General features: G+C 41.5%; 1 protein-coding gene across 2 annotated transcripts in view; it reads left to right on the top strand.

Annotated features, from left to right (window-relative positions):
• The first annotated feature begins 16,155 nt into the window (after positions 1–16,155).
• rxraa (retinoid X receptor, alpha a) overlaps positions 16,156–27,200 on the top strand; it is an 88,826-nt gene continuing 77,781 nt past the window's right edge. For both annotated transcript variants that reach the window (XM_086053456.1, XM_086053457.1), the window contains exon 1: positions 16,156–17,015. In XM_086053456.1, coding sequence (XP_085909582.1) covers positions 16,988–17,015 — 28 coding nt within the window. In that variant the 5' untranslated portion in view covers positions 16,156–16,987. The remainder of the gene's footprint in view (positions 17,016–27,200) is intronic.

The raw sequence follows: 27,200 nt of genomic DNA on the forward strand, positions 1-27,200 counted from the left end.
CACACAGCAAATGAAAATGCAATTAGCATGCTTCACACTTTTTTTCAGGCAGTTTGCTAAGCCTTCCTTGGCCTGCATCCTGCACTGTCATGAAATGACACGAGTCCCCGTGTGACTGCACCACCGGTCCTACAATCACGCAAGACTGTAAATCAAGCAGAAGAACAGTGATGACTCTTGTCAGCAAATCCCACTCAGAGAATTGAAATGATTTCATTCAAGGCAAATACTTTCCTAGTGTCTGGGAGGAGCTGCTGTGGCTTGTTCACGAGCCATATTGCAGACTGATGAACAGTATGAAACTCGGTAAGACCCCAAGGAAGGTCATAAAATGAGCAGGGTTTAAACTATTATTAGACCACATAAACAAGGAGGCAGAGAAAAGTTAGAGTTCAAACCTACATTATGATTGTTGGTTGGCCTTCATTTCCATCATCCATCCATATCATTTCATCTATAAATAGCGCATGGATTGTCCTGAATTTTACAGAGTCAATGCGTGGTCATGTTTATAAAAGTGCAGTTTACCAATTTCACAGCCCTCATTAAGTGCTGATGTTTACTGGTCTACTTTTTGAGAGAGAAAAATAAAAGCAAAAACAACTTCAGCAAAGGAGCACAGTTTTTCAAAGCATACTATCCAAAATGCAAACATTGCAGCAAATGGGATTGGAATAGACATTCTAAGGTTGCAGCAAAATCCTCAGTTTAAGGGAGACTCACAATTACATAACCTGAACTATGGATTTCAAATCTGCACACACAACGGTTCAGAGGAACAACTGTTTTCATAGGAATGGGTTCAAATCTGGAGGGAGTAAGTTCCACATGATGGTAATAATTGGAGTTTCCTTTTTAAAGACCTACTCTGTGGCAGCCTGGGTGGATGACAACTCCTGATAAGGTTAAACAAGCACCATGGTCAAATCCACTTCAAAATAGTGCAGCTGAATTGCACAAATGATATACACACATATACAAAGCATATTTATTCATACACATCCAATATGAGCCGAGCCATGTGTTACTGGTTACGGTCTCCACTTTCTTTTATGCCACCTTCTATAAACATAGTGCTGATAGCATCATTATGACTACACTTCACGTCTGCAGGTATCCACACAGAGTTAAAACTTTAGGCATCAATAGACAGTATTATTGAAGGTAGTCTTGACTGTAATGCTTTGATAGTGTTGACCAAAGTTTAGTTCCGCCTTGGTGCGTTTCTTTCGTGTCTCCTCCTGATTCTCTGACCAGAATCAATGGTCTATACTACCCGCTTCAGCCAGTGTAAATTCTCAAAATTAATGTGGACAACACAACAAAGTAATATAACTTTAAACTCACCAAAACGGTCGTAGATCAATTAAATAAGTCTTTTATTTATTGCCGACCATGTAGAATGTTTCCAAGACGCCAAAAGTATTTATGTATTCGGTCGTAGTTATCTCTTTGTTGTCTCCGCACCGTACGTGTGTGTAAGACCACAGGCACAGCAAGTAGATGTATTGATAGTCAAATTGCCTTTTTATCATACTGTTTTAATGACTTATTTAACAAAATATTAGGATTTAACTGTTTGAATTATATATGAATTTTAAGAAGACTTTAGGGTCCATTTTTATTCCCAGCATAAGTCTACTTTAAGTTGCGGTCTAAATCTGTGCAGATGCGGGTTAGACCTTATGTTGCTACTTGTGCAAACGCAAGCAAGTGGCCGCAGCGTTGCGGATTTTTTTTGCACCGTTGTGGCCGTAAACACAGCAGACTTCATTTGGCCTCACTCAAAGCGACTCCTTTCATTTACTTTAAATGCAGCATGCGAGTTATGTGCTGATAGTCCTTCGAAGGCTTTGTGATTGTCTTAAGATTGTGTTGCAGTCCAGTGTTTTTGTTTTCATTTTGGACCACTTCAGTGTACATCCTTTCAAACGCATGCTTCATGCTGAGATCAGTGTATTTTCTCCTTTGTACTTGTAGTCAATTTGAGATGGCAGAGCTGAACCAGCACAGCCAGTCACACTTTCCTCTACAGCCCCTTTACCTCCTCGTCAACTATTACACCTTGTTCCGATCAGCTTATGGTGGTACTTGGAGTGAAGGCGAGAGGGAGGAGGGGAACGAATGCATGGGGAGGATGGGCAGAGGAATCCTCTCAGTGCCTGGAGCTGTGACTGCAAGAGGAGAAACTGTTACACTACCTTCACAGAACCCCCAAGACTGAGGAAGGGATTTTATCTCTTAGTCCTCTGGGACTTTAGAATGCAATACAAGCTTTTTTTTTTTTTTCAACCAAGAAATAAAGCAACAACATAAAAAAAAAACAACAACGTGGCTGTGTAAAAGAAAAACAATCAGCTAGGTCTGGGTGTGGAAAATGTATGTTTGTGCTATCCAGGATGGGAAATGAGCAGGAGGCGAAGAGCAACCCAAAGCGACAAAAGTACAAAGCAACAACAAAACATAAATGTAGCCCATTGTTGTGTCCCCGCGTTCCACCTTTTTCACACTCAGATTTCCACAACAAAAACAAAGCTATTCTTGCATCTTAAGTGTGACTGGGCCCCAGTCAAAGGTACACAGCTTTGTAGGGACATAAAACAACTCAAACGTCCGTCATATTCTGTATACTTAAAAAGTCACCCGGTAGGCAGCTATCGAAGGAGAGTTCATCGGCAAACGTATAAAAGTTGATGACTGAAAAGTTCAAAGAGAGGGAGGACAGACACATGTTTGGATACTGTACTGAAGCTAAGCTGCGCTTGTGTCAATATTAATAATTACTGTTGCTTTATGCAAAACAGATGATGTGTTTTTAATAATTAAATTAAACTGTAGATGGGGAAAATTATGTTTTAAAATAAAACATTATGATAACAGTCTGCAAATATTGCTTACCGGTTTTCTCCTTTTGTTTGTTTTACCTTCTTGGTTGTTCCATGGCCAATCACCTAAAACAAAATCGAACATTTTAACCAAGCAGATTTAGATTTTCATGAAACTTGGTGTACTTGTTGATAGTAATGGCATAACACCAAATGTAAGATTTTAGGTCAATCAGAGTAGTGGTTTGGGAGCTACGGCTCGCCAAATAGACATTTTCGGCAAAAAGGGGCGTGGCTGCCTTCTTTTGAACCCTTAAGTCATTGGGAGGGGAATTCAACAAGGATTCCAAATCTGCAAACCAAATCTACTTAGACACACCGGGTGATTTGGCATGGAACGAACCTTGAAGAAAAAATGATGTTATTTTGCTCATTTGTGTCCATGTTATGACAACAAACTTATTCTACATATTTACATTTTTATCATTGTGCACGGTCCCTCATTTAAATATAGATTTAAAAATATCCAGAGTCTGTCAGAGTTGTCTATCAAACCTGTTTTCATTAACTAACTGCCAAGAACAAGTCAGAAAGATGAACAGGTGGGGTGCTTATGCATTAGCGTGTGAAGTTATGCCGTTTTCCACATAAAATATTAAACTTCTTTTTCATCATCTTCCTGTCATTAGAAGTTGAGCAAACTTGAGTATCATATAGGTAAATAGATAACCAAATGTTGTGGAAGACATCATGGACAAACACTATAGTGACATTGATATTATTGTTTAACATTATAAAACTTTAAATGAACACATTGACCAAACAATGGTTATTGCAAACATTTCTTGTATTAAATTGGTTGTTGTGGTGTGAATTTTGTCCATACACAGCAAATGGTAATCCGACCTGAAAATAGAACAACCGGCTTATTTTTCTATTATAGTAAATTTCCATGCGCTGGTTGCTAAGAAAATAAATTGAATGTACTTAATTTTCATGCGTTCAATACGTCGTCACTACAGATGGCGAATGTAAAAACATACAGGCTGTGTATTGGCCATTTGCTCACCCATTTGCATAGCCTTTATACAGCTGCACAACTGACAATTAGCCAACGACACACTTAACAGCTTTTGCTGCCTCACAGCTGAAGTTCATTAATTAAAAAAAAAAAAAAAAAGGTCATATTATCCACTCAATTTGCCATATTCTAATGTGACAGAATCCACCGGGTCAAGTGTTTGCCTGTCCACTTGACCACCTACATGCTACACATATTTGCGGTAGCATGAGATTTACAAAAGCCATTTCGGACTCAGATGATGACAGGGAGCCGTCTCTCTTCTCGTTTATCAGAAAGACGAATAGACGGCAGCAGTTGGGCGCGGACAGGACTGGGCCATCCATCTTGGGCATAATTATGCACAAATTCCCTGATGTGTCATGTTGTTAGCACTTCCAACCGTGCAAAGAGTTGTAAAACGTATAGTGTTCTATTATGGTTACCTACTCAAACCCAACAGGAAAGTGATCCACTACAGGTGGATATATCACCTGTAATTATATGTGCCGTAGCCTACTGATCTCGATACATTGATATGCCTCGCTGATAGGAGGCCAAAAGCAACCGGGTGGCCGGGCCGCTCATATTTTGTTTGAGTTATGCACAAATATTAGCATGAATTTCCTGGTTGTCAAAACTTCCCAGCGTGCAGCCTGCTACATTTTCTTTTCTCTTTACTTGAAAAATGATCTATTTTCATGAGGCCAATTGGGGGGAGTAAAAGACACCCTTTCCAGGGAGGCCCCTTTGCATACTGCACTGACTGTGGCATAAGGTTTTTACTAGGCGCCTGTACCTCTGCAGACAGTGCCTTGTCTGTGCTTTATTCATTGGCACTGGTTTTCACGGTCAATTTTATGACTTCTGTCATACTTTTAAGGGATTTTCCATATGTTGGAGGTGTGATTCTTGGTGGCGTCAGTTTGCAGAAACCTGGATGGAAAAAATCACTCTGCTCTGCTCTTGCTCATAAGAAGTCAGTCCAGTACCGGCACTTGTGAACGATGAGCAGGCTCTGCATTAACATACAAAGGGAGAAAATATACAGAAATTTACGTCAAGCAATCCCATTGGGTCCATTCTCTTTTCACCTCCACGTTGAACCGTATGAGACCGTATCCAGAGCGATGCGGAGGGGCGGGGGGTCAGTTTCTGTTCAGTTCAGTTCAGTTCTGTGCTCAATTCGAGGGTGGATAATATGATTATTTTTTCTCCACGTCTCTACGCATACAATTTTGCTCTTCTGTATTGCAGTTAAGCTTCTTTTCTGTGTGCCACCATTCTTTTATGAAATAAAAACAAAGGCCATGCATTGCGGTCGAGGAGTGAATCCTAATGGGGGTGAGGATGGGGGACAAGGCTGTCTTCTATTTCCATTAAAACGAGGCAATTTTCAATGTATTTTTATTGTATTTATTTTATGTCAATTTATTGGCTTCATAATTCATATTTTGTTTGTATGTATATATTATTTATGTCTATATTTATTAATACCTGTATCACAGCCTTTTATTGTTTTTGCTCTATTTATTGTATTGTTTGTAAAGTGCTTTGTTACAGCACTAGCTGTTATGAAAGGCGCTATATAAATAAAATTGTATTATGAATGGATTGCCCAAGTCAGGGCCCCTACCCAGCCTGTTTTATATCTCCTTCCTCTTCCAACACACCTGATTCAAATGATCAGCATCGTTATCAGTCTTCTGCAAAGCTTGCTGATGAGCTGACCATTGGAATTAGGCGTGTTGGAGGGGGGGACACAAACAGGCTGGAGAGGGGCTCTTGAGGACTGGAGTTTGACACCCCTGGTATAGAGGCTATATTATGTATTTAAGAATCTTCACACTAATTAACATCTTGTACGCACCGAACCAATGAGGCGTTACATTATGCATGTAAGTACAGCAAAAAAAAAAAAAAACTACATTTCAATAATAATTTTAAGAGAAGCTTTGCCATTTCTAATTTTATTCTTTCCAAATGAATGATTAAAACAAGAAAAACAATACTGTCTGTGTACACAGTAGGTGAGCACTAGAGTAAAAGAAGCATGTTGTGGCCTCCCTGGATGCATACTCAATTCAGGGTCTTTTTTTTTTTTTCTTTTTATCTTTCTGAATTAAATATTCTCTCTCATCCTTGGTGTTGAGCTATAAGCGCTTCAGGTTGGGGTGGGGGAGGAATGGGAGAATAAGTGTGCTCTTTTTCTTTGCCTCTCTAGGAAACTAGATATATTTAGAAATATGCACATTAAAGAACAAAACCCCCGACACTAAAGCCATGAAGAGATAAAAAAAAAATATATAAGACTAAATCCCACGCCTGATAAATCATGTTATGGAGAAAAAAAACAACTGGGGTATGAGACTCAGGAACGATGGAACGGTTCGTCCATAACTGTTGAAATATTTACGTCAAAGTGTGCGCAGATGGTTCGATTGTGACTTGTTCACTGAGAACCTGTGACAGAGCGTTTGTCTTCTGCAGCATATTTCCTGGTTACAGAGTGAATCTGAAGGGAAATGATGTTGGGGTGAGACTATTTAAAGGTCATGAAGCAATTTCTTTCAGGGATGTGCGGCCAGGGCAGGCAGGCAAGGGTGGCAGTGCCGCCCCGTCCCCTCTCCTGCATGTGTAGAGTAAAAAAAACAAAAACAACAGCTACAACCTACGATTACGTTTGATTATTTTCCTGACTTGGAGCTGCAGTCGTAGAAGGAGTCACGGTATGTTGTCAAACACACAATTGCTTTCAAATCTGTTTTTCCGTGTGGCTAGGTCATTTCAGCACACTGTAATAATTGGTACCAGTCTCTTCCTAAGCAGTTGTCCAGGTGTGCTTTGTCATGTTTTAAACGCTACAGAACATCCAAGTGCAATGCACTGGGGACAAGTTAAATCAAACAACGCATGGCTTTGATGCGGTTGTTGGCTTCACCAAAATGATTGCAGCGGTTGATTTATTTCCTGTAACTCAGTTATTTGCTTGTTTGCCTTTTCCACTAGCACATCCAATTCCATCACTTCAAGCTTCATTTTGCACTTGTTGTGCTCTCCCAAATATTCCATGGGGAGACCATCGGCGTTACCTAAAGCGCAAAGCCCGCTTTCAAAAGTGGCAAAGGAGACTGCCACTTTCACAGCTGTTGAAGATGGTTTTAAAATATCGCTGGCTTGTTATATATATATATATATATATATATATATATATATATATAACAAGAACTCCACTCCAATGACTGCTTGGCCCTCAGCTTTATTTAACACAAAAAAAACAAAAACAAAGGCCCACGTGTTTGAGACTTATAACGTGATGAGACGTCCACTTTGAAAAGTTGCTGAGGCAGGAGTCGGACAGTCAGAGCCACAGTTGGTGTCATTAGCAGTGAGGCAATGCAACCCAAAGCAGCCTAGGGCTGCTCATCTGTACTTGTCACCGAGGCGACTTCATTAGTCACTGTCCAGATGACAGGGCCTCTTGTAAAGGATATCTCACCCCCTGTGGAGAGCCAAGTGTCTTCGTAAATGGGCCGCTGACCTCCAGAGTGTCTCCGATCTTGAGGGGGCAGGGTGCAGAGTGGACAGAGATGAGGAGAGGCCTGGGAGCGGGGTGAGGTGCGTGACAGAAGGGTAGAGCCAGGACAGAGGCTTTTCTTTCTTGGGAATCCTGGGCGCTGACCTGCCCCTGACCCCGTTGTACAATGGAGTTAGCCGACTGGCCATTCCTGAGCGCACAGATAAAATATTTGATTCCTGACTGAGGGGGGGTCCGTGATCCCAATGAAGTCGAATGGGATATCCAGAAGTGATGCACTGATCTGGCGGTTGTTGCTTTGGAGTCGGGACGATTGTTGGAATGTCAGACATGAAATGAGGAGGGGGGGGGGGGGGGGATCCCTGGAAGTGTTTTGATAGGTCTGCCTTTTGAATGTGCCTCCATGCTATGTAAATGACAGCGGCTCTGTCACAGTGTAGGTAACTGTCCAACAAGCCCACGTGTGACGGCTGAATACACTTTGATGTTGACGTTTTGCCAGGATTGTCACAGACGCGAGACTCAGGCACTTTTTTGATGTTCATTTAATGCACCGTTCACTAACAGCGAATTAGATACACTTTGATGATTAGACAGAATCAAAAGCTTTGGAATCAAAAGGGATTTGAAATATCAACCTGTAAATTATACCGTCTTATACAATGTACCAGAGAGCTGTGCATTCTTCGCTTAATTGGCAAGAAGCACATTCTGGTGAAGGGGGCGTACAGTCTGCATTGGTTGGTTTGGAGATCAGAGTTTCAGGTCATTGGCTCCCTAATTCTGGCGTCGTGTTGACGCACAGTGGCTATTAGTAGTCTATACACGCCTGTTCAAATGTAAGGTTTTTGTGATCTCAAAAATATGAAATGAAGACGTCATTTCAAAACGTTTTCAACCAATGACGTCTTACAATTTGTACAACACCATGAGGGGAATTCTGTTTTGCCACTTCACCCCATAATCCAGTCATACGAAGAAGATGGGAGATTGTTGTCACACGTATTAAACAGACAGTACTTGCCAGACATTCCTGCAGTTCCTTCAGTGTTGCTGTAAACCCCGACCAGTTTTGTTCTTGTCTTTTCATACATTTTTGCTGACGAATTCTTGATAATGTCCCGGTCGGGCCATATTTTCTCCACTTGCCTTCACTGTGTTTTGGTGTGTATTTAATGTCTTGGATTCTCTTTTGTACCCTTCTACTGACTGATACCTTTAAACAATGAGAACACTACTAGAACATCTGACATTTATTTGGGATTAGTAAGAGGCGCATTAATTAGTGGCAGATATGTGCTGGTTTCCATTTAACATGAGTTTGAATGTGATTGGTTGAACCTAAACATCACAGTTATTATTATTATTATTTATTTTATTTTTTTTGCACAAACCTGGCATATAAACGGGTGTGTGTGTATGTTTTTCATATGTACTGTGTGTATATCAATTCTATGTGTAGTATACAGCAGCTTCATTCGTGCTAAAAATCTCACCCTACGGGACTATTTGAATGTTCATCCTCTATTCTTGACTGGCCTCAACTGGACCATTTCTAGCAGCCAATTACATGACATTGGAATTTCAATGAAGGTGCTACATCTGCCACAAGTATGCTCCAAGCTCTCCTCATCTACTGTAAAGATTGTAAGGTGTCATCCTTTATTTTGCCCTTAAACTTTGAAAAATTTTCCACCCCGACAACTGCTCAATAGTATTTATGTGCTGTCATGCGGCGACTGCAATCAGCAACTGAAAAACTGTCTCCTCCATCAAAACCGGTCATGGTTTATTCCACTGAGCTCTCCGCCCACACGACTCAAACTTTCATGCAAATATGTCATCTAATTAAAAATGGGACAAGTCCCAAGGGTGTGGGATTGGTCTTATTTCTAAACAATGAATGATAATATAGGGTAACAGTTATGTGATGCTGTTGTTGGGTAATAAGTTACATTTTTACAGGCAGCGACAGAAATTCTTCAAGCAGCCCTGATACAAAACATTGCTTAGCACAATGTCGATGAAAGCAAACTACGATAACAACTAGAGTCATGGCAAATTTTAAAATGAACACCACATGTTGACGTATATGCACACGACCAAGCAATAGCAAATTTCCACACACAGTTTGACGCATTCACGTTGACACTCTGCTGAGTGTGCTCCACCAGTAAAGATGTGCTGTGCCTGCCATGTAATCCGAGGTAGAAGGGGGCTGGCCCAGTAAGTCTCTGATTGTCTGCACTTTAACTCAAACCCTCTCTCATTCATGTGCCCTTTTGTACTCCTCACAAACTGTGCTCAATCGCATTATTATTACAGAGAAAATCGCTCATATTAAGCTTCTGCACTGTCATTTGTACCGCAATTGGAGCTGTGGGCTGTCAAGCAAGCGTGGCAGGACATAAGATCCATGTGAAATGAGATTTGCATAAAGAGTGCTGCTCAGTCATTTATTTATTTTCTTCCGCAACAGAAAAACATAAATAAAACAAGCCAACTGCCTGCTGAATAGGTCCCAGAGGCTGCACCAAACAGGTGTTGCGCAAGGAGTTCATTGTTGATATTACTGTAATAATAATGACCTCATCAAGATTTCAGACATACGTGTGTGTGTGTGTGGGGGGGGGGGGGGGGGGGGGGGTACTGCGGCATGGGAGAGATCTGTCTTCCACTCTATTTTAACATTTTGAATGGCATCAGGACTTTAAAGTGGAAACGGTCCATCATGAGTGGGCCTGCACGATATTGGAAAAATATGATACGCAATATGGATGATGACTCTAGCAATATCGATATTATTGCGATACTTAACATGTACCTAAAGAAATGACATTTTTATTATCCATCTATCTTATCCGTCACCCTTCAAATAGTTTGATCATCAGTCATCAGTTGCATGGTATTTTCCAGACTGCTCAGCCTGTCAACTGTTTCTCATCTGCAGACATCTCTTAAGAAGCACCACAAGCCCAATAAATCAGTATCCCACTGGTCGGCCCCAGAATTGGTGCTGCATACGTGTTTGAGGCCACAACTGCTCTATGTATGGATACGAGGACTCTCGTGTTTGGGGGTGGGGAAAAAAATGCATGTAGCCCAAGTCACTCTACAGCTTAAATTCTTGCCTTGTTCCTGCCTGTCTTTGTCTGTCTTGTCTTGCTACACTGGTGTGTGCTACTTCCTGTAAATGAAATGAGTCTTGGAAAAAAACATACAAAAACTTAGGCATAAGAAAATATTTTTTTGACTGCACTCTTCAGTTTCAGTCGATTCAGTGCCATGAGAATTTAAATGGTTGAAGGGCCAACATGACAAAAATCAATCACAATCAGTTTGGACTGTGTGTAATTGTTGCAATCGACGACAGTAGTCCAACAACACGGCAAACACACATTGGCACCATTTTGCATTCACAGCTCTGCACAAAACTAGTTTCTACATACTGCCACATATTAGCATGCGTAGACCATCACTGCTCTCATCTTTTGGTCCTTTGTGATTGAAAATGTTTGGAAAAACTTTGCAAACTTTTTCAGTGGGCTGGGAAGATGAACCTCTGTGAAAGCTTGAAGACTTTTACATGCCCACTTAAGATTCACATATTACGTGCTTTTACTATATTCCACATCATGTCTACATTTTTTTTCCAACTTTGATAAATTATTAACATATTATTGTTACATGCTCACTGTCTGAGATCATTCATTTGTGTTTTATCTGTTTTCAATAAGGGAACAATGGAATCTTGAGACTTGCCCACCTCTGTGGTGAGCAGGAAACTGTTTATACCCTGGAGCAGGTTTGTTTTTGAGGGAAAGGATAGCGGTAGAAGGGTGTGTGCGGGGGGTTGTAGACCGAGAGGAAGAGGGTTAATCACATTTGCAACAGGACAGGCTTCCCCTTGAAGTAGGAGACAGTGGTAGGAAGCGTCCAGATTTATGACGCTTAGTAGTCAGCTATTGTATCCGCCTTCACCATGGCAGTTGACCAGCAGACAGACAGAGGGGAGAGTGTGAGAAGGCTTGTAAATCACATTGCGAGTGTGGCTCAGACACACACAAACACGTCCAGCCTTATGCTTGCAGTTCATGTGTGAAGGAAGGGCGGTTTAACAGTGGGCCGGTGACGAGACAGAGCTGAAAGTTTGGAATCCATTTCAAGAGTTTTTTTGTTTGATAAGGGGATGATGTGACTGAGATTAGACAAAACAGACATTGTTGTTATTTGGAGTAAAACAATACTAGTACATGAACATGTAGAGTTGAGTTTCACTTAAACTAGTGGCTTTTTTTGTTAGTTGTTTGTTTTTAAGAGCATTTAAATCTTGGGAACATACAGAAGGATCATCTAAAAAATTGGTTTGTCTTGTTTGGACTCTCTGTCTTAATTTGGATTTAGATGCACTGATATCTGAACCGGCCTTTTTTTGTTGTTAATCTATTATTTTTTTATCAACCGCAATCTCAGTCGTGTGCACGACTGTCACTCCACACAAGTGAGAAAAGCACAAAAAGAGGTTGTCATCTGACTCCTCTTCATTCTAATGATCCTCTCTCAGTGCAAATGGCTCTTTCTGTCTCTTTCAAGCACCATTAAGTCCATTTCCTTCACAGGTAATCAGGGGGATGGCTTAACGCGCATCCCGCGCATGTCAGCAAGAGCATGATTGTGTGCATGAAAGTGGAGCCGACAATCACCCAAGCGCCGCATCTTCGGCTTCACTCGTACTGGCGTGTTTGCCATCGATTATGATTCCCCTGTCACACTTGGACGGTTGTGCCCGCATGGACTCTGGACTGGTTTATCCACGCATCCTTGCTGTGGCTATGAGCCCCTTTGCTAAAACGTGTCCAGTGCCGCGTGTGTACACAAGATCTCTGGCCTCAGTGGGGAATGTTTACCCATCTGAAGTCCAACAGTGTCGCACTCCCTCACTGATCTATTTTACGTGACAGGAAAGGATGTCATTTTTAGGAACCCACCTCACATATGAATCAGTATTACGAGATTCTAATAAATGTTAAAATATGTTTTTACGTGGTTCTGTTGGCTTCATGCAAGCCAGATCACCAACTCTGACCGGAACAGTTCATAGACGTGCGTGAATTTGGATGACGATCGACCCCTCCAAATTTGAAACTATGGTCCTCAGTCGGAAAATGCTCTCTCCAGGTCGGGGATCAGGTCCAAGTGGAGGAGTTCAAGTACGTATCTTGGGGTCTTGCTCACGACTGATGGAAAAATGTCACTTTTGTTCATTGTTCAACCTTCGAGTTGGCCTGCGGTTTATGAGTTCATTATAGTTCAACACATTTTTCCACAACCATAGCAAAAAGAGTTTGCTTAAAAATGAACTTTCACTTTTGATGGATTTGAAAATGAGGAGAGGACACCCCCAAGGTGAAGTGTTCTTCTACTTTGATGCATGAATTTTACGATAGGAGTCACAGCACTACTTTAATGGAATTCAAATTCCTTCAGCGGTTTATTGTTTAAAAATACAGAGATTTCGGTTGCTCGGGTTTTATGTCTCGATCTGATGACAGGATTTTCCATAACTCCCCCGTCACTCATTTGCCACCACCCAAAAAAGAAATGTTTGACAACACTTTCGACTCTTTCAACACAAATAATTCACCACCCCAGTCTGTTGGCATCAGCAATTCCATCATGATGCAATAATACTGGACTCACTTGTGAGCAAAAATATGCTCTGCGGGGATGGTGATTCTCCCCTTTGCTATAAAACCAGCTTCTGCCAAGTGCTGATCAGATTTATTGCACTGTCTCTTTGAATGTAGCCAATTCCACTTTAATACGATATTAAAGAATGATGCATGTCTCTGCTTTTAGATGTTCCCATTGAGGGAGTCTCGCCTGTCTATGAGGCCGCTCAAAAGCCAGCACGCGCTGCTGATACCACTGATGTAATGTTCAATATTGATAACGACCCACGGTGGAATGGGATCTGATCATTCAGGGAAACGCAGTGCTTTAAAAAAATAAATAAATAAATAACAAAAAACAATAAAGAAAAAAGGTCCTTATCTGGCTGTAGTTTGACGGAACAGTATCTTATTTTAACTATCGGTCCAATGTGAGTTGAAGCCATCAGGTTTTGCTTGAAACTGCAACACATGTGCTTCTGTTTGTGCCCGTCATGGTGCCTCTTCCTGCCTCTGTGTGCGTCTCCAGTGTCCAGTGTGTCAGCTCTTGTTGATTTCCGCAGGGGAAGTTGCCTCAGTGCTATCCTCAGACAAAGCCCTGACCCAGGGGTTAAGGAATGTGAACCCAACGCTGTGACGATCGAGACTTTCCCTCGGGACGGACTATGCTGAACACCTCATGATCTCACATGCTCGTATGTTCCGCTTTTCACATTTTCATTTCACTCACAATCCTGTCCAGGACAGAAGTCATTTGTCAACTTAGCGAGAGAGTAACACTGAGCCTTTTCTCTGCAAGTGTACACTTGAAAAAAAATATTATTATTATGACTTCCAAAAGGCAATACTTTAGAATGACAATCAAGACATTAGTTGTAGCCTTTCAAGTCCCTTGTGTGTTTTGCCGTACATTCCTCTGGATTGGAAACCATTGTCATTGCCACCAAAACGGCCATAATCACTTTTACGGATGAGCTTGTCGTGAATGGTCAAAGTACAAAGACCAAAAGGCCCTTGTCTCATTTATCACCCACTTTAAGAGAGGGAGAAAGAGGAGGAGGGTGGCTGTCAAAGCAACCATAGCAGAGTTAACCGTAACAGTGGTGGTCTCTCGTCCCCTGAGGCCCAAAGCCATTGCTTAAAGTGGAGAAATAAGACAGCAAAGGAGAGAGGAAGAGAGGAAACAGTGCAAAGACAAAATGCAATAAGAGTTAAATATAGAAAGGAGACCGTGGTTAAAAGAGATGCGGGGTGTTAAGAGAGCCAAAACAGCCTCCGGAGAATTTATGGACAGAGGTGAAGGGTCAGGGTGCTATTAATCATCATGCATGATGAGGATTAAATAGCTCGCTCTAAAGGACAGATGAGAGAACCTGGCCTGAGCAAGGTTTGAAAAAGATTGTTGCGTCTGTCTTCTATTACAGACTGGAGAGGCCTGAGGCCGTACAAAGCCCCCCCCCCCCCCTTGAACTGAGGACAAATTCAGCTCTTGCCCCCTCCCAACCGGCTCTAATGAGCATTTGTGTCACTTAACATCACATTGCAAAAACGTAGCACCACCTTTATGATGACGAATTCTCAAGATAGATGAAGGAAATTGGCCACACAAAAGATTCCAGAAGTCATTTTAGCGCCATACAAATTACACTCCACTGAATGAGTGTCAGGTTTAAATGTTCCACTTTTTTTTTTTTTTTTTTTTTTAAAACAACCTCCTTTTGATCTTTGATGCGCCATGCATTGCATGAATTATGGATCATGCCTCAGTGCAAACATGGTGAGCACCTTCTCGTGCTTAACAGCAGCGTGCTCATCATAAGGAGCTGGCGGACGGCTGTGCACACCCTGCATTGCTTCTGCATGCACAGCAGAGGCGGCTTTATAGTGGTTTCCAAATTGTAATCCTCTGCTTCAATCGGAGTCAAATAAGTGACATGTTTCGATCGTCTGCGTGGCAGGAGGTGCTGCCAAGATGGATGGTGTTTGAATTTGGAAGAAAACTGTCACGGTCTGAACAGATAGAGCAACCACGACAATGAGAGTGAAGTGGTGGAGAGTTAACAGTGCCGTAATGCAGTAAGATTTATGCAAACCGAACGTGATGCTGCTTGTGGAGGGTTTAGCCGAGGGGCGGGGGCTGTGCGCACGGGCACAAACTTTTTTGCATCTCGAATAAATTCATAGATATTTGTGCTATGTTAGCAGATCAGCGAGTTAATGAAGCGAACGTGAGTGGATTTCCTTGAGTTAAAAAAAAAAAAAAAAAAGAATGAATAGCCTGATTAAGTTCACCTGGACCTACAAATTTGAAATCCCAGAATGGATAATTGACCAATAAGGAAGTCACACTAATTGTCAGAGATTAAACCACCATCATGCAGGATTCTAAGCAAGACCTCAAATCTCTCAAGACTCAAGCAAATCTTGTGAAACTTTAGCTCAGTGAGCATCTACAGACAAAGTATTTTGACTTTATTGGTGATGTCACAACAGCGGTTGTGTGTAAAATAATAGCAGTGTGTCATAAAAGTGAATAAAGCTCAAAATCCTTTTACGTAGTAGCTTTTATGTCTATAAAAGCAAATGAATTGGGAACACTGGACAATCGAGTCCAAATCGAGGAAATGGATCAAAAAGTGTGATAGCTTTAGACAATGAACACAAATGAATATTTACATTTATTCACATGAACTGAAAAATGCTCGAATGTGGGTACCGTAGCTCATGACGATTTGACTCCACTCTACAATTCTTTTCTTGATTTTGCCTGAGAAACTGTATCATCGCACAAGTTCACTATTGGATTAAAGTCTCAGAGAACCTCCCACCGGACTCCCTGATGGACCTGGTTAAACACCTTCTTCAAGTCCACCAAGCACTGAGTGTGAAACCACACTGCTCCACCTGAATCTGAGGTCCCATTTCCATGTGCCTCCCAGGTGGATGCCCCGGGCTGCCTCCCTTTAGGCCCCGCCCTCTGCACGCCCCTGGTGTGAACCTCTCCCAGGCAGATTTGAGCAATTCGAACCAGAACATTTTGATGAAGACAGACAGGCGCACCACATTGCTCAACATAAAGTGAAATGGTTGGAAAAAAAAAATAGATGTAGCTCCAAAACGAGGGCTCAAATTCGATAAGCAGAACAAATACCGGTTATGATTCCATGAAATCCTCACCGCATGGCATGTTTGTTTATTCATTTAATGCTGGTAGCTTCTCCACAGATATAGGCTAATTGCTTCAGCGGTGAGCATGCTAGACAATCTCAACTTGTATGCAGTGAGCCCACAACTTCAATTCAACAGATGTGACCAGGTTAAAATAACAGCAGATAGGCAGCGAGAAGAAGAAGTAGCCGCTGGGGTGCTGAAAGGGGCTGTGCATTGTTTGGGGAAACTGTAAACTGCCGTGGAATCTGTTTAATATCAAGACTAAAACGCATTTTCCCTATGCTGTCGCTCTCGCGCTCTCTTTTAGGAGTGTTGTTGATGTTAGGGTTCATGCAAAGGTTTGGATGCATGGCGTCGCTGCAGCGTGATGCGGGTGTGTAGGAGTCCCCCCTGCGTGGGTCCCTTTGCAGTGCAGCGCCAGTAGTTGGACTTGTGTAGAGGAGAGAGCACGCGAGCCGAGACGAGAGGAGTACAGCAGCTGAGTGAGCAAGTAGAGGTAGAAAGGCGAGACTATTTTACATCGACTTGGCACTTTTAAAGCGCTCCAAAGGCTACTCGAAGAGAGAGAGAGAGAGACAGAGAGAGAAAGAGAGAGAGAGAGAGAGCAGCAGTGCCACTAGCAACAACAACACCTGGTTTGGTGTCTTCGAGCCGCCGGTGGAAAAAGTCCCGAACGCGATCGTCTCAGCTGGCATGAGCTAACCGACCCGACCAGTCAGAGATGGAAACCAAACCGTTCTTGTCATTGGGTGAGTTTGTACATTCCTCGTTACTGTTTTTTTTTTTTTTTTTAAATTCTGCAGTGGCGCGATGTTAGCTTGAAATGTTGTCCTCATGGCGTCTTTTCCTTGCTTCGCTGTTTTTTCTCTCTCAGTTTTTGACAGCGAGTTGCCACACGCCTTGAACTAGAGCATGACCGTTGTCTTTTCCCCCCCTTTTGGAATTGTGAAATGTGGCTTCTGTGGGGCTTCAAAAGACACACGGAGTCGCTCTCGGAGCTGATGACATTCCGCTTTGAGTGACAGACTCGCTCGCGATGTGCGCGCTCCTCGCGTGCGCTTCTTGTTTGAAGTTTACCTCCCAAAACCTCTTCACACCCGTACTTGTTAATCGCTAATATGGCAGGAATTATGATTTATATCAAAGCTTTGCATTTGCTTACTATTCGAACACAAAAGTGTACGCAGACTTTTGAGTGGAACTCAATGGAGGCGGAGTACGCGTTTAATTTTGGGCTCTGAGTTAGTTACGTAACACGACGCTTAGTTTGATGCGGCGCTTGTGTGATTTCTTATAAATAATCCGATAGTGTAGTGTATTTCAAAAATGTTTACACACGACATCTTATAACTACATGAGAATTTGAACTATGTTTATTTCTAGTGCGACACGTTGCTTCACACTTGGGAGCAGAAATTGTATGTTATTTAAAGTGAAAAAAGGGATATTGGTGTATTGATGATTGAGTTCTGTGGTATGGTCTTTTTAATTGATGCATATTTTGCATTTTATATTGTACCGCAATGGGAGAGCCCAACTGGGGACTGGAGTTGAGAATTAGCACTAGCTATAAACTCTATATGCATCACATCAGCTGCAAGCTTCTAACTATGTTTGACTGCATTGTCCCTAAAATACAATAAATATGGTCGAATATAAGATTGTTTTCATTTTGCAATGTAATTGTATTTCATGAAATCCTAGTAAAAAAAAGAATAGAATAGTTCATTTTAAAATTGCACACGAATGCTTAAAAAGGCTTCTTGATGATTTCTACTGTCGTTGCCAGCCGCAAAAGGACAGAGTTGAATTTTCTGAAAAAAAAATGAAGTCCACTTCTGAACTTGTAGTTACATGAAGTCTTGCTTCAGTGTATTTGTTGTCACACTTGCATGCATTTCATTGTAAATCATTAAAGCAGTATGCTACTGTATGCTTGTCAAAGTGACCCTTGTCCCCTGTAGAGGTGATGCAGCACTACGCCGTAGCAGGCCAGCCCTGTTATTTTGTCTTGACTCTTTCATGAGAGCATCATGTTACACCTCGACACGTATCATCAGCCGCCTGTACGCATCGCGGACATTCACGGGGCTTGTGGGACTCGGGGCGGCCTTCTTCGGTTACAGTTTGCTGAAACTGCCCCCCACCCCCTTCGTAGAAGCACTTTATGCCCCAACCTCTTGTGTGCTTTATTGTAGGTGTGCTGTATTGTGTGTCCACACACACGGGAGAGGAATTTCAATTTATCAAAGTAGTCCATCTGTATGCCTGTCCGCATATATAAGTACAGTACAAAAGCAAGCTGTGGTTGATGTAAAGCTCATTGTACAGTAGAGAGCAATTATTAAAGTGATGGTTCTCATATTTTCCCTCAAGACACATCACGTGCTGTATCAGCAGCTTCCTGGTACTACTATCTGCCTGTCCTAATATCACTATTTCTATTTTAACTTGGTCCATCAAAGGTCCACTTGGTGGGTACGATTTGTTAATTGGCCACTTCAAGGACGCTGCTATCTTCCAAGTCCTTGGAAGTATTGATTAGACACTCATTCAGTGTTATTATCTGTCACGCGGCATTAAATGGCAAGTTCACAAATGTCGATCAGTTGTTAGTCGGGCTGGGCGATTTTGCCAGAAAATGAAATCTCAGATTTTTCTCACAGAAAAATGGATTACCGATTTTTTTTCCCGATTTTTCTTTTCTATTTTTCTTTTTCAACTCCTATTGATCAACTCAATCCATGCGCTTCACAAATTTAACATTAAGCTGTAAAGCCGTAATAAATGACTGATCGCAGAGTCTTTTTGTTTGAATGATATGAGGCTTGCGTGAAAGGCTCTTTAAGAATCATCAATGGAACTGTGAATGGATAAGACAAGATTAAAAAAAATGCTGCTCGATTACACAGTGGTGTATACGTCCTCTGGTTTCAATTGTCATTGTGTCATTCATTTCTCTTAATATTGCACAAAAGTTACTGTGTATTTTATTTAAATTAAAAAAAATATATAGGTAGAAAGTAGCACACTCACAAATTCTTAGGGATGTAGAGTAAATTATTGCATTTCAACCTTTACAACAGCAATAGTGCGTGCTCACATTACACTGCTTTGTTTCGTGTATGGAAAAAGACAATTTCATTAACTGATCTCTCCCGTTAATCTTTTGGGGTCATTACAATGTAAAACTGGTGTCACAAAAACAGCGGAAAACTTCATTTTACTACCGGGTATATACATTTGTGATATTTTACCAACAAATGACTCTTGAGTTGCTAACCCGGATTTGAATGACTCCAAAAGGCTCAAGGTCACCTCCACTGTCACAATACCTGAGTCCACCAGCCTTGTCCTCTGTGAGTGCGAAACAAAACACTTTCTTACGAAATGGCAGCGAATCAGTAGCTTTGGCCTGTCCCTGCTTCCCCATAAACTTCTTTTATCACCTGCTAATGAGGGCTTTAGTCTGTAATCAAATTTCCCACTACAGTATTAGCTACTGTATGTAATGCTTTTTATTTGGGGGCGATATGAGGTACGGTAGTATACAAAAACACACACGCAGACGTGACCCTCCCCTCCCGAAAACCAATGAAGTTCATAGTCTTTGATGAGAAAGTGGGATGTGTGTGTGTGTGAGAGACAGAGAGCCACATTCCTTTTCTGGTTGTAACTCAGGAACAAAGGTAATACTGGGAGAGGGTGTCTGTCTTCCGGGACGGGTGTGTGTGTGTGTGCGTGTTTGTGTGTGTGTATTTGTGTGGTGCTGGAAGAGGGCTCATGGAATTACAGCGCCAAAAGCATTTGGCCAAGTTTGTCTTTTATTGCCGTCCAGTTTTGTGTTCCTGATGTGATGCCTTTGCTCCCCCTTTTGAGAGAACAGAGCTGCAGCTGTCATTTTTATTGGGGGGCTGCGGGGGGGGGGCTTTATAGCAAGATTTAATGGCTTAAAGTGACAGCTCTCTCCCGAATTTCACCCATGAGGCCTTCAATTCCGTGCAAAAAAAAGAATGTGCCTACTTCAATTCCCCATTCTTCACTTTACTTATCATCCAAATGAAATACAGAATGAGTCATGCATTATTTATGATCACAGCTATGGTTGCTTAGTAATTAAAAATAAAAGCTAGTAAATGTTTTGTTTGTTGTTGCTAAGAGTGTTGACCACTGTAAAACATTGGTTACAATTAGATGCCATAACTGGTCAGCTTGAGCGCAGTGCGTATTTTACTCTGTTGTGGCTCGTGCTGTCTGTACTCTCGATAGAGAAATCACAGAATGACTCAAAGGCTCAGTCATTATTTGAGCAAAAAAAGCTACGCGCTCACAGGAGGTCTTTATTGATAATGGTTGCAGTGAACTTTGCACCTCAAACCTTGACCTTTGCTCCCCATCTGTTCTATCATTCCAGGAATTTGCCTTTGGCGTTTGGCCTGTTGTTTAAAGTGTTTCAAGACAGTAACGTGCAGATGTTTGCTTTGCCTTTCTCTTTATTTATATTTGCCGCGCATTGCATGTGTTGTCTTTTCATTAAACTCGCCATGCTGTCGCGGTGGTTGATGTTAAAGCAGCAATCAACAATTTCAGTCTTTAATTATATATTTGTTGCAACTTACTTTAGGATAATTTAATGAATGAAACCTCACGCTTGCTACTCTGTTTTTTTTTTACCCAACTGAAGCTTATTTTACCGTTTGTCCACACACAGACAAAATTGTTGGGTCCCTTCCGTTAAAAAAAATAAATCCCAATGGTCTCTGACAAGGCTGGAATTTCCCAAAATGCATATACTGTATAGACAAGCCACAACGCTCCTGGGAGAATGTCCAGATGTGACAAAACTAGAGCTTTCTGGCAAGTCACATTAGCTCTGTGAACACACACAAAAATGAAGCATCCAAAGAACTCTGTAGCAACTGGGCGTCAGAATCTCTCACCACCTCACGCTTCAACTATGCTTCATATTGCTACTTTTTGTATTCACGATTATCAATACATCTTGAATCAATTAATATTTTTCGACACATTAGCGTCACGGGTAGATGGAGCATATTTCAGCGGAGTTTGGGTGACAAACGGGGTACAGGTTACAGATTGATAACCAACCGTTCACACCTATGAGCAATTTTAAGTCTTCAGTTCACCTCAGAAGAGAACATATAAATTCCTTAATTGGCCTGCCTTGGCACTTTTATAATCATTGTGTTAGCATTGTATCGATACTCATAAGAAATGTAGCATTAGCATGTTGCTGTCTTGCTATGTTGGCATACAAACTATTAGCATGTTAGCATTTTAACAACTCTCAGTAGTATAGTACAACACCCGGTGTGAAATCTTTCTCAAATACGTCATGACAGATTTCACTAGTCATGTTGCTCTACGTTAGCATACTGTGCTGGCATAACAAGCCACCGCAGTGGAAAACGTATTATTAATCAGAATCATTTACATCTGTATCGCGATACAGTAATAACAATAACAACAAACGACACATCTAAAAACATCCAATAATGGAAACGAACAGAGCATTTGACTATTCTCAAGTGGACTTCAATGCTCCTGATCAAAAATTTCATTGAAAATCTGTGGAAGCAGCTAAAACATGCTGTCTTCAAACCTAGCGGATTGCTCAAGAGCTGTGGGCCAAAATATCTGTCGACGGTTGAAGAAGTCTCATTGCGGGTCACACAAGTTATTTGATTGCAGCGCCACCATTTTTGTCCAGGACAATTCCATAGTACTTTTTAAAGAATAATTCTGTTACATCACTATTAAAAAAAAAAAGTCAGATTTCCTTAAGTCAATACTCAATCATTGTTTTTGATTTATTACTAGGTTTGTCAGTTTCAAGTTATTTCAGCTGACCATGGTGGGGTTTTCTCTCTCTTTAATGGAAGGGTACCAACAACTCTGGCTATTGCGTTGTGTGGATGCTTCACTCTCACCAGTCATCCCAGCACGATGAGTTTAAGGGTTTATTTCTAGTCCTCTTAAGTGTCTGAATGGCTCTTCCTTGCACTGTCAGTATTCAGGGTGCGTACAGCCACTCTTTTGAAGTGGAAGCGTAGTCTCTGTGGGAATTTGACCAGATCACACCCGTAATTCGCATTGAGAGGAAGGTCGTCTTGCCCTCCTCTTGAGCCAGCGCTTTCCTCTCTTGTTGCGCTTGCACCATAAGCAAGTTACGCAAAGATGAGCAAAAGTGACAAGAGACATAAACAACATACGCGGGGAAGAAGAGTAACGAGAGAATGCACAATATGATCTCGTTGTGTTGTGACATTCAAATGCTGCCAAGAAACCATAAAATCAGTAGCTGTCAGAGGCAGAAAGCCCTCCTTCCTTGCACTCCTCCACATTCTTCATCTTGGCACATTTTCCATCATAAAAACAACTGTCTAATCTTCCTCTCGCGTTGCATTAATGCATGAAGATGACTGCCGTTTCCAGGCTATGTTGTGTTTTGTGATTAAGTTATAAGCACATGGACTTTGTTGCGAAAAGGATGCCAAATCAAGTGGCTTGATATGTTGTGGTTATTTTATTGGTTCTATTTCTTATTAAACAGATGCTCCTGTGCTCTTATTAACGGTGTTGTGTCTGCTGTACGCTTCACACATATGAGATGTGCTGCAGTGCACTAATTGGCAAGCGTCATGGTCCGACATTAACGTTTGGTCCGGTGGCCGGGTAACCTGGCGGCTCAGGGTCAGTGCGCCGCTGTGTTGGGCCGGGCCACCACCTCATTTTAGATGCTGAAATTTCTAAGTCACCACCTAAAATGGCCCAGTAGTGTATTTTGGAATTGACACATTGTCTCTGGTGCCTGTCGTGACTCCCACCAAGACATGGAGGGAAGAGAGGGGCACGTGGCCATATTGCTCATTGGCAGTTTTAAAAGGGAAGACAATCCAGAAATGTTTTTATAAGAATATGTTCTATGCAGGCCCACTAGTTGAAACGCGGCATTCTGATCAATGTTGTGTTTGTGGAATATGAGTTAAGCAGCAAAATACACCCGTTTTTGTTGATCTTTAAGGTCGTTAGTTATTTCCTAATTCTTCCAGAACAAATTTATAAAATTGAAAATGCAAGCTAATCTAATTTTCCAGATTAAAACAAAATGCATAAATTGAGCTTGTTCGTGAAAAAATAGCCCATTGTGGTCGGATGATCCCTTTAATTATTGTTATCCTAACAACATGGCTTTTTGATTGTTCTGAAGCTTTATTTGTTGTTTTAAGTGATGTTTTTTTAAGAGGGATTTTTCCATTCAACCTTTGCTAACACCTGCTCCAAAAAAAAAAAAAAACAATTTCCAGCAGTTAGAGTAACCACAACAGCTGAAAAGGATCACATTGCATTTGTATGTTTTGAGTGTAAATCACCTGGGTTCTTGTTTCTTGTGCTCTACTCGCTTTTGTGTTGAGCGAAAATGTTTCAAGCCATCTTTCGCCACAGAGCTCACGTTTCCACACCAGTGCCTTTTCTGTTGTTCAGCCCAGTGAGTATCTCGTTTCACCTGGATCTGTACTGTATGTACAGAATATGAGCTGGCTCTGAATGTTGCCGCCTGCTGTTTTCCGTGAAGTCTTTGTCGGAATTCACGGTCATTTGGTTTTGTAGGTTTCCCCCTCCCTCTGAGGTTGCCCGGTGGCAATTGATGAAAGTTGAAGCTGTTTCAATGGTATCTCTAATGGTATGTTTGCCATATCCTATGATGGTTTAAGCTTTAATGACTTGAGTGCGTTGCAAAGTGTTCTTCAACTTCTCACAATACCATGATGGGACAACACCCAAGTCTTTGGGATTATAGGTTATGACTGCAATTATGATAAACAGCAGATCCATTAGAGGAGCAACTAAACTGTGTAAAGTACTGATGAGGTTGATACCCAGGGACCTGGAATATATTACTATTGACATGCCGGTTATCGCTGAAACACGATGTATTTGTTTTCAAGAGTTTATTTCACTAATTGCCAAGCAAGAAAAGTACATTTTGTGAAATAACAAGGTTCCCTATGTGGTCTGTTCCGTGGCTTGGAGTAGGCAGAGACTGATTAACTGTTTGTTGACGCCCGCAGGCCTAACATGTTAATACATCCGCCCGGAGTGTAGCCCTTCAGACTTTACACACACCTGTACATCTTGTACACAGGCATACATAGACACACAGTCCGAGCAGCGGTCTGGAGGGCTTTGTCACCAATAGTGAGACACCTTGCCAAGGACGTCTGGTTTTAGGAATGTTCTCAACAGCAGGAAGGTGGAAGGGTGCTAATGCTGGATGGGGAGGGGCAAGAAAAACACTACGAGCATTGCAACTTGGTTTTGTGAGATGAATGGACTACAAACCTTTCATTCCACCTTGAGGGCTTTTTTTTTTTGCAAAGTGAAATAATTTTTATTTTGATCTGTACTCTTTGGAAAATTACAGATTTTTTACTGTTGTGTGACTATGATTTTTTTTTTGTCTTTTCCAAAACCAGAAATGTATTTTCTGTATGTTTAAAAAACATTTTTGATACATGAAACCGGCAAGTGGAGCCTTCTGAATAGTATTTAACTTTTGGTATGAACATTTAAAGCAATTCTTTACTTATGAAATCATATGCTACCTCCATGAGGCAATGGGTTTTTGTTATAACAACAACAATAATAACAATAATAATAGTAATAATGATAATAATAATAATAATAATAATAATAATAATAATAATAATAATAATAATAATAATAATAATAGACTTGCTTTTGAGGCTGTATTTTCATCACCATTTCTTAGTTGGTAACATTCTACCTTTTAGTTCAAAGCCAAGTCCTTAAGGACGAGAACTTGCTGTCCCAACCGGCGATGCAAAACCGAATAACGATGTACATTCTGGATGTATGATGGATGTATAATAAAACTAGCCTCATAAAAGTTGAAAACCTTTATTGATGTTAGGTGTTGCTATCCCCCAAAAATTGGAGCAACCAGGTAAGGTTGGCCAACAGAGACAGGCCGGCGCCCAAGCGCTAGCAGTTGTCTTTTGTCATTGTGAGATGCATGCCAAAGTGCTGACTGTCCCCCGCTCTAACGGCTCAGACAAGTTCAATGGTTACTTACAGCATTCTTACACTTGTAAGAATAAGTTGCTTGAGTATCTTTACAGCTGGACTGGCTGGTATAAAGTGCTCTCTCTCTCTCTCTCTCTCTCTCTCTCTCTCTCTCTCTCTCTCTCTCTCTCTCTCTCTCTCTCTCTCTCTATATATATATATATATATATATATATATATATATATATATATATATATATATATATATCCATCCATCCATTATCTGTACCGCTTCTCCTCACAAGGGTCGCGGGGCGTGCTGGAGCCTATCCCAGCTGTCTTTGGGCAGTAGGCGGGGGACACCCTGAACTGGTTGCCAGCCAATCGCAGGGCACACAGAGACAAACAACCGCACTCACAATCACACCTAGGGGCAATTTAGAGTATCCAATCAACTTACCATGCATGTTTTTGGAATGTGGGAGGAAACCGGAGTGCCCGGAGAAAACCCACGCAGGCACGGGGAGAACATGCAAACTCCACACAGGGAGGCCGGAGCCGGGATCGAACCCACGACCTCTGAACTGTGAGGCGGACGTGCTAACCAGTCGACCACCGTGCCGCCTATATATATATATATATATATATATATGTATATATATATATATATATATATATATATATATATATATATATATATATATATATATATATATATATATATATATATATATATAGTATACATACACACATATGTGTGTTTGTTTGTGTGTATGGGGTCACTATCCCCCGCAAATAGCGGGGGGTCTACTGTACATGTATATGGATGCCGCCCGTAATATAAGTGCTAGAGCTTGTCATGTAGTGACGTTGTGCTTGTGTATGTGGAGCAGCTGAGAATCTTGTGTGCTGTCTGGAAGAGGCAAGGTCAGGAGGTTGTGGCTGGGTCACGCTCCGTGGGAGCGAAGCAGCCTCTACAGTCATGACAGCAAAGAGGCCGAGGCGAACGGAAGTCAGAAGCATGCTGTTTTTATTTAGCTTCCCTCGGTACTTAATTCATTGATTCACCGCAGCCAACATCACATCCAAGATAATTGTTAATTGTTCTAAAGAGCAATATACAAGTCACCAAATCAGCTGCACACACACAAGCACGCACGCGTGCACGCACATTTTGTGTATGAGAGTCGCCCTTTATTATAGGATCCTTGTGAATGCGAAGTTGCTCTGATAGCTACTAAAGTCTTGACTTAAAATCAGAGAATAGTGATATGAACGAAGGAGGGGTTATTGTGTTGTTGAAAGAAAAGAGTGAAAGGAAAGAAAGGATTTGGAGGAACAAGCAGAAGGAGGGAATAAATGGGATACACACATCTGGATTTCCTCAACACAATATTTGTGCAACATCTGGAACAATTCCCTGGAATTTTAAGGGTCCCCTCCTTACATTTCAGTTATGTTTTCCCCTTCTTTTCAGCCCCGCAACCCCCACCCCAATGTTTTCTGCATCTTCAAAGTCTTGCACCTTGATCCAGCAGGCACGTAAATATTCACGTTGAAACGCATGTTGAGCCGATGCAGACTTTATAGTGGCTCAAATTGTACCCATGTGACCAACTTTTCTCAGTGCAGGGCCCAACTAATTAAGTGGCACCGGGCTGTGAATTTAGACCTTTTCCAGACATGGGCCGAGCACAAGCCCTCATAAAAATGGAGGGGGGAGACTTGCAGAATTCCCCACCTTCCACTGACAGTAAACTTTAAACCATTGCATGAAAAATAAAGTCTGGGTGTAATTTCACCGAGACTTGAAATGTGAAACATTTGAGGTTTTGTAAATTCTAAACAATATACACAACAATCAGGTCAAAATAGATTTTTTTCAG

This window comes from Filicampus tigris, chromosome 15, assembly GCF_054856515.1.
Source record: "Filicampus tigris isolate MCC_2025a chromosome 15, RoL_Ftig_1.0, whole genome shotgun sequence".
NCBI lineage: Eukaryota > Metazoa > Chordata > Actinopteri > Syngnathiformes > Syngnathidae > Filicampus > Filicampus tigris.